General features: G+C 46.0%; 1 protein-coding gene across 1 annotated transcript in view; it reads left to right on the top strand.

Annotated features, from left to right (window-relative positions):
• The first annotated feature begins 5,508 nt into the window (after positions 1–5,508).
• The window catches only part of TOP6BL (TOP6B like initiator of meiotic double strand breaks), an 87,921-nt gene continuing 82,034 nt past the window's right edge, over positions 5,509–11,395 (top strand). The window contains exons 1-2 of the mRNA XM_070359664.1: positions 5,509–5,623; positions 8,113–8,254. Of these exons, the coding sequence (XP_070215765.1) occupies positions 5,594–5,623; positions 8,113–8,254 (172 nt within the window). The 5' untranslated portion in view covers positions 5,509–5,593. The remainder of the gene's footprint in view (positions 5,624–8,112; positions 8,255–11,395) is intronic.

The raw sequence follows: 11,395 nt of genomic DNA, 5'->3' as shown, positions 1-11,395 counted from the left end.
AAAGCCTTTGACTGTGTGGATCACAACAAACAGTGAAAAATTCTTAAAGAGATGGGAATACCAGGCCATCTTACCTGCCTCTTGAGAAATCTGTATGCAGGTCAAGAAGCAACAGGTAGAACTAGACATGAAACAATGGACTGGTTCAAAATCAGAAAAGGAGTATATCAAGGCTGTATATTGTCACCCTGTTTATTTAACTTATATACAGAGAACATCATGTGGAATGCTGGGCTGGATGAAGCACAAGCTGGAACCAAGGTTGCCAGGAGAAATAGCAATAACCTCAGGTATGCAGATGATACCACCCTTATGGCAGAAAGTGAAGAGGAACTAAAGAGCCTCTTGATGAAGGTGAATGAGGAGAGTGAAAAAGCTGGCTGAAAACTCAACATTCAAAAAACTAAGATCATGGCATCTGGTCCCATCACTTCGTGGCAACATATGGGGAAAAAATGGAAACAGCGACAGACTTTATTTTCTTGGGCTCCAAACTCACTGCAGATGGGGATTGCAGCCATGAAATTAAAAGACGTTTGCTCCTTGGAAGGAAAGCTATGACCAACCTAGACAGCATATTAAAGAGCAGAGATGTCACTTGCTGACAAAGGGCCATATGGTCAAAGCCGTAGTTTCTGCAGTAGTCATGTACAGATGTGCAGTCCCTGGGGTCGCAGAGTCGAACATGACTGAGCGACTGAACGACATCTGTAATCGTACAACTAAACCAAGACTGAACGTATGGAATCAGTGTCCTTTTTTAATGAAGCGCCTAGAAGAAGAATCTTTGACCTGGTCAACCTACGTGTCTTTCAAATAAAGCTGATCATCTGGGCTTTGAACCAATAAGTTTACTTTGGCCATACGTGCCCAGATCACACGGCTGTTTTCATTCCCAAGTCTTCTGTTATACAAAGACTACTTCCCTTGCGGTGGACACCAGCTGGCAGGACAAAGGCAGCCCTGCCTAGAGAGAAAGTAAAAAGCCAGTTATGAGAGGAGAACTACTTTGTGACATAGATTTCATTGGTTACCTAGGAAGTGGAGAAACTGGACACTAACAGGAATGGAATGCTACCTCCTGGGATGGCCACAGAACCTGCTACTAGTAGATGAGAAATCAGTGCAAAGGGTGATTGTCAGCCAGGAAAAGCAGGAAGCTACCTGGTGTCATCAGTCATTCTAAGAAGGAGAGGAAGAAAACATGGGGGTGGGGGTGAAGAAATACTCTAGTTATACAAACACTGATACTGTCCTGGGGGGAGAATCTTTCCTTTGCTGTAGTCCAAGAATTGGCACAAAAGGCAGCATGCCTATGGCCTCCAGTGCCCTCCATAACCTAACCTGCCTCTGCAAGAACATCCCTGTGTGACCCCTGAGAGGGAAGCAGAGGGAGGGGAGTCGTGAAGCTGCCCCAGATTCTGTGCTCTGGGTGGAGAAGGCCTCAAGAAGGTGAAGGGATGAGCTAATCTGAGCTTTCTGGCCCCATTTCCAAGGAAGTGATTAGTGGAGAGGCACCTGGGACCTGCTCCATTTCAGGAAACCCGGTTATGGGAACTGGTGGGACACAGACTTGACTCAGGACCCGAGAGAAGCAGTTAACCCTTCTCTATTGCCTGCATGAGAAATAGGCTCTCTTAACTGTTTCCCTGGGGGAAAGAAACTGCTCAAGGGGGGTTAGTTTTGCAACAGCCTGAGAAGGAGAATATTTTGCATTTAAGCGCCCAGGGTCATTCCTTCAGGGCCTTTGAATGCTCTAGGGGAGCCTGGGAACAAGGTGGTTGCTGTTCGGTCCATAAGTCATGTCTGATTCTTTGCGACCCCATGGACTTCAGCACGCGAGCCTTCCTCGTCCTTTGCTATCTCCTGGAGTTTGCTCTAACTCATGTCCATTGAGTTGGTGATGCTATTCAAGAGGGTGGGAACAAGTTAGTTCCTAAGTATCCAGGAATGATATGCCCAGAGAGGGCACACTCAAAAGGGAAAGGCAGTTCCACAGTTCCTAAAATATCACTGTCCACCTGGTAGCATTTCCTTGGGTGTTCTGGTTCTACTCAAACCCTTGGGTTTGGGTCAGAATCAATCTGGGGCTCTTCAGATGGGGTCTCTTTGGCCAGACTGGGGATTTCTTCTCAGAATAAACAGCATGTGTAAAGTGGGCATGCAGTGCCCAAACAGTGACCCAAATCCTGAGGTAAGTAGATGAATGCAAGCAGTCAATATGCCACTAAGTCTAAGGACTGGTTGTTGCTGGACCATAAAGAAGACTGAGTGCTGAAAATCAGTGCTTTCAAATTGTGCTGATGAAGACTCTTGAGAGTCCCTTGAACTGCAAGGAGATCCAATCTGTCAATCCTAAAGGAAATCAATCCTGAATACTCATTAAAAGGACTGATGCTGAAACTGAAGCTCCAATACTTTGGTCATCTGATTCAAAGAGCTGACTCACTGGAAAAGACCCTGACACTGGGAAAGATTGAAGGCAAAAGGAGAAGAGGGGTGGGCAGAAGATGAGATGGTTGGATGGCATCACCTACTCAATGGACATGAATTTGAGCAAACTCCAGGAGATAGTGAAGGACAGAGGAGCCTGGTGTGCTGCAGGCCATGGGGCTGCAAAGAGTTGGACACGACTTAGCCACTTAAAGACAACAACAACTAAAGACTGGGGAGAACTGGCCCCCTGAAGACACTGCTCATAAGACTGAACATGTTCGGAGCAGCATCCAAAAGCTCCTTCATTGACCTGGTTGACTAAAATGAACTTAACCTCACAAAGATCATTTCATTTCTTTGGGCCTCAATTTTTTCATCTATTGGGTATCACTGATAACCTCTATAATCCTTTTTGGCTCTAACACTCCACTAGTTTGAGGATGGGCTCTGAGTAAATACAGTTTTAATAAAGTGGAGTCAGTCCAATAGTATATAAGGTTCTAGACCCCAAACAGAATGGGGGCACACACTGATGGGTGAAATAAGGGTGGGAGCTGTGGCTCATTCAAGCCTTAGTTTGTAGGGAGATGAATGTATCTGAGGTCATTGCCTCAGCTTTTGCACGGAGGGGTTGGCTTCTCCTGGTCATGTTGATGTCCCTATACTGCAGAATCCTGAGACAAGCAGTTAGGCAGGTCACAACCATGTGAGAGATGCACTGCATAGCTGTACAGAAGTGGAAGGAGTGGTTAAGAGATTTTTATTTCAGGGGCTTCCCCGGTGGTCCAGTGGTTAAAAGTCTGCTTTGCAATGCAGGGGATGCAGGTGCAACCCCTGGTTGAGGAACTAAGAGTCCACATGCCATGGGTGATGCAACTAAGACCCAATGCAGCAAATAAAGAGTTTATTATTTCATATTCTGGCTCTGCCATTTACAAACTCAGTGTCATACAACCTCCTCTTTGAACTTCAGTTTCACCATTTGTAAAACAACTACAACCATACCTCCCTTATAAGGTTGGGAGAACTACTTAAGATAAATGCAAGGTGAAGGCCAATTAGCACAGCAAGTCCCCATCAAACTCTGCTGACTACAGTGGTTTATATGGCGGCAATCCTGATGGCAGGCCCTCAGATCACAGGCTCCCTTCCTCACGTCTGCCTGTGTCTGGTCCCTGGCTACCTCTGTTAGGCATTCGTTAACTCTAGGATGATGCTCGATGTTCCAGTGCCTGTTCACCCCTGAAGTTCACTCCAAGGACAAGGGCTTGAAGACCAACTCATCTGAAGTACTTCTACACTGGCACTGGTTCTCCACCCTTCCTGAGAATCCCAGTGTCATTCTCAAGGTGGGGCATTTTCTGCTGAGCCAACACTTGCCATAGGGAATATTTTAAATAGCCATCTTGCCATAGGAAATATTTTAAATAGCCGTCTTCAGTATCTTGGTTTCTCACCCATCAAATAGTGAAGATAACAACGATCTCACAAGGTACTTGCGAGAGTAAGATAAACATTATGTAAAGAGCCAGTGCTATCTGACAACAGGCTGTCAGTCATTCAATCTTAGCTCCCTTCCCCTTGCAATCACCTTCCTAAAGGGGACACCTGAGAGAGAAGAGAGTGAGGGAGAGGAAGGCACCAATGATTTCCCAAATGTCAGCTCTCTTAGCAAATCCCAGATGGTATTATGATGAACTTTCCATAAATATAATAAAAGCCATTTTTCTCTACTAGGTCTACCTGTGAGCAACAGAGGTGGGGAGGGTGGTCCACAGCACTGAACAAAGAGGAAGAAGGCTATGACCCAGGTCTCAGTAGACATATACTCTGGAGCAGGACCAAAGCTGTGTATGGGACAGGCACTCTGCCAGCTCCCCTGCCTGTTTTGCCCAGTCCTGGCTTCTTGGAGCTGGGGTGGAAGAATTTTCCCTGAAGGAAAGCAGCCAACACCCTGCCCCACCCTCCTCCTTGGGCAACTCTGCCAGGCAGGACTCTCTCTCACTAGTTTTCTTTTGGATGTCTGAGGAACCAGCTGCCAAACTGACAGTTTGGGCTCAAGCCCCTCTTACCTGCCCCTCCCTGACCAGCCCTGAGCTCACTGGCCAGTCTGGAGGACTACCTTCTTTTCCATCAGCTGGGAATGCTCTCCCGAAGCTTCTCTTGTGAGCTAGAGACTAAGAAACCCTGGTCCTGTCATTGGCATATTTAATGCACAAACGTGGGGGGGGCTTGTTCCTTTCCAGATCCTGACTATGGCTTGCTGGCACCCCGGGATTAAGCTGGGGACCTGCTCGGGACAGGTTGCCAGACAAAATACAAGTCTTGAATTTCAAAAGTCCAGTTTTGAATTTCAGACTGTAGCCTGCCAGCCTCCTCCCTCCATGGGATTCTCCAGGCAAGAGGACTGGAGTGGGTTGCCATTTCCTTCTCCAGGGGATCTTCCCGACCCAGGGATCGAACCCAGGTCTCCCACATTCCAGGCAGACGCTTTAATCTCTGAGCCACCAGGGAAGCCCTTTTTAGTACATATATGTCCCAAATGTTGCATAGGATACAGGTATGATTAAAATATGTTTAAAACCTGAAATTAACACGTAACTCCTTTTTATTTGCTAAAGTCTGGGAACCAGAGGCTGGCTTGGGGCACCTGGAGCAGCCCCACCAGAAGGTGAGACTGTTTGTTCGGAGGTCAGGCACCGGCTTGGGTATCCCGCATCCGGCACTTCAGCCCCTCTCCAGGCGGAGGCAAAGGGCTGAGGGCTGCACCTCGCGGCGGGACCGTGGGAAAGTTCTTTCGGGAGGAAGGAGGAGTCGTGGCCTGGCCTCATTCCTGCTCGCCCACAGCCTCGGCTGCCACCCGCGGGCTCTCCCCATCGCCGCCGCGAGCCCAGCCATCCGCCCACGGGCCGCCGCCGCCACTGCGGGGCCCTCCCCGCCACGTCAGGCAGGTCCCGGCTGCGCTCCGTGTCTGGGAGAGGGAGGCCGAGTGCGCAGGCGCGGTGGGCCGGTGGGCGGGGCGCGCGCGCGCGGGGGCGGGGGAAGGGGAAGGGACGGCGTTGGGCGGCCTGACGAGGGCGTGGGCGTGGGCGCAGGCGGAGGTCGTAGCCCCAGTGGGCGCCCCGCCACTGGGCGTGGTTGCTGCTCCGGGTGCGGAATGGAGGGGCCGGCCGTGGCAGTTTGCGAGGTGATGCCGGGAAGGGAGAGAAAGCAAAGGAGGACACTCTGAGGAGACGGGTCTTGTGAGGAGGCCGAGAAGTTTGGGCAGAGGGGTCTGGCGTTGCCTGAGGGAGAAGGAAGGTTCGGGAATGGTAGGATTCGGTTCAAGTCAGCCTGTCCCTCGCGGGGTTGTGAGGTACAGATGAGACGCGAGGCGTGGGAGCGCCTGGGCAGTCAAACCTGGGGGCGCTCAGAAGTATTTAGTGTGTGTGGGGAGGGGCATGGCTGTCCGCTGAGCGCGGGTGTCGCCCCCATCTGACGCCTAAGAAAGCTGCTAAGGAAGCTCAAGGGTTTGCCACACCTCAGAGGACGCTAGGGTTCGAGCTCGGATGGCAGCCTGTGCCGGGAGAGCGCACGGACAGCAGGGATGGGCGCGCTGGGCGGGGGGAGTCGAGGCCAACTTGTGCTAAAGTGGGGGCGAGGGAAAGCCGGGTCAGGCCCGCGGGTCACCAGAGGTGTGAAGGGGATTCCTGGGTCAGGGCCCAGAGCAGCGGGGTGATGAGAACCTGCGGTTCGGACGCCTCAGTAACCTAGTTCAGGCCACCGTGGACCCGAGATGCTCTGGAGGGCGGGACTGAACACCTCGCACAGAGTGGCCGCTTTCGTTCATTCGTGACAGAGTTTTCATAGCCTTACCTGATTGAATTCTTAACTACTGACCTCGTAGTTAACTGTAAACCGTAGACGGATTAATTACTAGGCATTCAGTTCGGTCGCTCAGTCGTGTCCGACTCTGCGACCCGTGGACTGCAGCACGCCAGGCCTCCCTGTCCACCGCCAAGTCACGGAGCTTGCTGAAACTCACGTCCATCGAGTCGGTGATGCTATCCAACCATCTCATCCTCTGTCGTCCCCTTCTCCTCCTGCCTTCGCTCTTTCCCAGCATCAGGGTCTTATTCCAATGAGTCGGTTCTTCATAGAAGCGGAACTCATAAGCTCTGGGTTCTATCCTAGGTTCTGTTGTCTGTAAAATCTAAACCTCCAACTTTCTTTGACAAAGAATCCAGGAAGATTGGGAAAACCACTGCTAGCTAGTACTTAATTACTTGTTTGTTGTTTAATCACTGAGTCATGTCGGACTCTCTTGCGACCCTGTGGACTGTGGCCGGCCATGCTCCTCTGTCTATGGAATTTCCCAGGCAAGAATACTGAAGTGGGTTGCCATGTCTTCCTTCAGGGGATCTTCCTGACCCATGGGTGGAACCCAGGTCTCCTGCATTGGCAGGCAGATTCTTTACCACAGAGACAGATCAAATAGAACCATAGGCTACAAGAAGTTGACCTGAAGTCACCTCGAGTTTTCCCAATTTTCCTGCCTTTGTTGTCAAAGAAAGTTGGAGGTTTAGATTTTACAGATGACAGAACCTAGGATAGAACCCAGAGCTTCTGACTCACAGGCTTTTTCCCTACTGCTTTTCCCTACTGCTCTCTCATTATGGATAAAGAAACTGCGGAAAAATCTGAACAGAGGGAGCACAGTAAGTCAGAGGATATGTGAGGGAAAGTGTTAGACTGTAGAAAAGCCTGAAAACCATCCTTACAAACTGGTACAAATTAGGATCTTAGTTCCCATGTTCTCATGCTGAGTTCTTTCTGCCTTTAAAAAAAGGGGGGTTAATAATTTTTGCTGCAGGTACCTCAGTGTGGAAGTGGGAGTCTACTTTCATAAATAATCATGGAAATTAAATACAATATATTTTATTTTAAAATTATCAAGATTGAATGTTTTACCAAGATACCTTGGAGACCTGTTCAACTTAGAATATTGTGTGCAGATGACTTTATTAGAAATAATAGCTAATATTTATTAAGCATTTACTATCTGCCAGGCACCGTGTTAAACATTTTGAACGTATTGTTTTGCTTACGTTCGGCAGCCATCGTATGTGGTAGATTTGCCCTCACTTTTATAAGTGAGGAAGCAGTGCTACAGAGAAGTTAAGCAACTTGCATAGGGTCACGTGCTAGTATTTGACTCATCAGGGTTTCAAACCCAGGTATCTGCTTCCAAAGTCAGTGCTCTTAACTAGTATTCTAACCCTGGGAAATGTTGATACAATGAAAAGTAAAGATTCACAAGCAGATGCCATTATTATTCATAATCTTCATGTTGACTTTTGTTTGGAAAGAAAAAAAGAAACAGGAAAAACAAACTCCCACTTAATTTTTCCAACTTATTATTTCCAGATGAATTTATCCTTTGAATAAAGCAATTTGTTGTCTTCATTTCCTGTTTTGGACATTGTTTTGAATTTCACTGTCTCCTTTTTATGTCACTCACCTAGCTATGTCTTCTGTTTAGACACAATGCTTTGTTCTTAACAAATGTAAATCTGACATTTTGCAAGCAAGAATATTATTTTTTGGAAATGAGAATTATTAACTGTATCATACAAATTTATTGTTACCATGATTTTTAAAGACGATTGTGGTTTCTTTGAATTGTGCCCTTTCCAGATTTTGAAATATTTAATAATTTACCAGAGGTGTGAAACAGCAGGAGTATCAAAGGGAGCATTGCTAGAAGGACAGCTAGTGATTTCCATAGAAGCATTAAATTCTAAGCACCAAGCAAATACTCTTCACTGTGTAACAACTAGTAAGTGGAGGAAGAAAAAATATTAATTTCAATCTGTTTTGTCATGTTTTATGTTATATTTTATTGAAAAGTTTCAATTAGTGTTTTATCATCTTCAGAATTATTCCATAATTAAACTTAAATTGTTCCATAATTAAACTTAAATTGTTCCATAATTAAACTTAAATGATTATGAAATAAGTATCTGGTAATAGATTTACAAATCTGTCGTACAGGAAAGGTGAGTAGAATGACTTATCAGAAGATTATTTATTTTACTGGTTTAAATTCCGATTACTCAGAAACCATCTAACTTTTGCTCTTGGTTTTAACTTCCTTTTTCACAGCTAAATTACATTACATTGAATTTTATCTCTTTTATACCCAGCCTTTGGTAGTTGGAAAAGAACCAAAAAATGAAAAGAAATGAAATGATGAATGGTGCATACTTTGATGATTAATTTGAAAATACATGTTTCTTCCATTTGGCTCTTATTATTTTGTCATTTAATTTGCAGTTAATTTGAAAATATATGTTTCTTCCATTTGGCTCTTATTATTTTGTCATTTTTTGCCTGTATTCTTGGAAAGCTGATGCATTGAGTGGCCCTGATAACTAATTTTCTTGAATTTGTGAAGTGAAAACTTTTTTGTCTTGCTTTTTTGGTGTGTGTGTAAGTTTATTGAAGGATATTTTGGAGTGAAGTTGTCCTGTTAGCCTTAGAGGAGTCACCCTGAGTCCCAGTTGAGACTGGATAGTAGGTTAGGCTCTAAGACATTTCACACTTGAACTGAATGACCTGTCTTCTCTTTGTGTACCTAGCAGTAAACATCTTCAAGAGGGTGTGATAGTTTGGTTTGCTGTTAACTCTGTGTGAACTCCCTTCTGACTGGACAGAGTTCCCACCATTCCTGAGAGAGGTAGTTAGCTACACGGCGAGAGTGATGCTTTTCTGCATATGGTTGTATTAGCTTGTGCACTGATCATGATCCAATAAACTGTGGTCAGAGTGGCAGGGTGATTTCACTCCAAGCAAAGGACTTGAGCCACACAGCTTTTGGCAAGAAACTGAATTACATAGACATTTTGAGCCTAATGGACCTCTTCAGTCCATCTAGTATAAGGAGCATTTCTCTTCTGTTTATTCTCTCTGATCTTTATATTTTTATTCTTTTTTGCAGGAAGAAAGGTGATATGTGCTTGTCATGAAACATTATAACATTTTAGAAACATATTCTATGGATGGGGGCTTCCCTCATAGCTCAGTTGGTAGAGAATTCACCTGCAGGAGACTCCAGTTCAATTCCTGGGTTGGGAAGATCCACTGGAGAAGGGATAGGCTACCCACGCCAGTACTCTTGGGCTCTCCTTGTGGTTCAGCTGGTAAAGAATCTGCCCGAAGTACGGGAGACCTGGGTTTGATCCCTGGGTTGGGAAGATTCCCTGGAGAACGGAAAGGCTACTCACTCCAGTAGTCTGGCCTGGAGAATTCCATGGACTATATAGTCCATGGGATCGCAAAGAGTCAGACATGACTGAATGACTTTGACTTCACTTCGTATTATGGAAAGTGAGACTCTTCAGTAATCTTACCGCATGAGATAATGATTAACATGCAGTATATATTCTTCTAGATTTTTCTATGCATATGTTCAGAGTCTCTCACCAAGTGGATAAAAAGCAGATTGCCAGCATTCTGGAATTTGAGAGATCGGGGGTGGGAGGTTGTATCTTAGCATTCAGTGTTTATATTCACTCAGTCCATTTGTTTTTAATGTGCAACTTAAGTTCCCAGCCCTTGCTTCTATCTTTTCACAGAATAACTTCTCCCCAACCCCTTACCAAATTTAGGAGGGACCAGTCCTTAGAAGGCTGAGTGGAGAAGGGAATTTAAAGATTTGCCTACTTCTTAAATTCATTTTTTCACCTGACTCCTTATTTTGGATCCCACCTCTACTTCCAGAGTTTCCTGATACTGCCAGTTTTTAGTTTGGGGGGATTTTTTTGTATATTTGGTATTGTTTCTTTACCTTTGCCTTTTTTGGCTTATAAGTCAGTTTTTTGGTTCTTAAGACCTAAATCCTTTCCCACTAGTTCTCTGGCTTTTCTGTTTCTATTTGGTTGGTGCAAATCTAATTGCAGTTTTGGACCATGAATTTTAAATCCTTACAACTAGGCTCAAACACATCTTTATTAATAGAAATCGGAACCATTACAATCAACAGATTTCTGCCAAATGAGAAATAAGTTTGTTTATTCCTATAGTGTAAAAATCTGTGCTTCAGGCTTCGATGAACTCTTGGAAAGCATTTTCTTCCTCCTGCTGGTTGTGGAGGCGTTTTCCCTGCAAAAACTTGTTAAGATGCTTGAAGAAGTGGTAGTTGATTGGCAAGAGGTCAGGTGAATATGGCAGCCCACTCCAGTACTCTTGCCTGGAGAATCCCATGGACAGAGGAGCCTGGTGGGCTGCAGTCCATGGGGTTGAGAAGAGTCGGACGTGACTGAGCGACTTCACTTTCACTTTTCACTTTCATGCACTGAAGAAGGAAATGGCAACCCACTCCAGTGTTCTTGCCTGGAGAATCCCAGGGATGGCAGGGCCTGGTGGGCTGCCGTCTATGGGGTTGCACAGAGTTGGACACGACTGGAGCGACTTAGCAGCATCAGGTGAATATGGTGGATGAGGCAAAATGTGGTGGTCCAGTCATTCACCTTTTGAAGTATTTGTTGTGAGACGTGCAGTCAGGCGTTGTCGTGGAGAATTGGGCCCTTTTTGGTGACCAACGCGGGCTGCAGGTGTTGCAGTTTTCTGTGCATCCTCATCGATTTGCTGAGCGTACTTCTCAGATGTAATGGTTTTTGCTGGGGTTCAGAAGGGATTGTCCCAACCCAGGGATCAAACCAATGTCTCTTAACATCTCCTTCATTGACAGGCGGATTCTTTACCACTAGCACCACCTGGGAAGCCCCAGGAAAGCTGCAGTGGATCAGATCGGCAGCAGACCACCAGTGACCGAGACCTTTTTTTGTTGCAAGTTTAGCTTTGGGAAGTGCTTTGGAGCTTCTCAGTTCAGACACTGAGCTGGTTGTCATATAAAATCCAGTTTTCATTGCACATCACAATCTGATCGAGAAATGATTCATTGTTGCATAGAATAAGA

The sequence above is a fragment of the Bos mutus genome, chromosome 22 (genome assembly GCF_027580195.1).
Source record: "Bos mutus isolate GX-2022 chromosome 22, NWIPB_WYAK_1.1, whole genome shotgun sequence".
Lineage (NCBI taxonomy): Eukaryota > Metazoa > Chordata > Mammalia > Artiodactyla > Bovidae > Bos > Bos mutus.
This window is presented reverse-complemented; position numbering and strand designations above follow the sequence as displayed.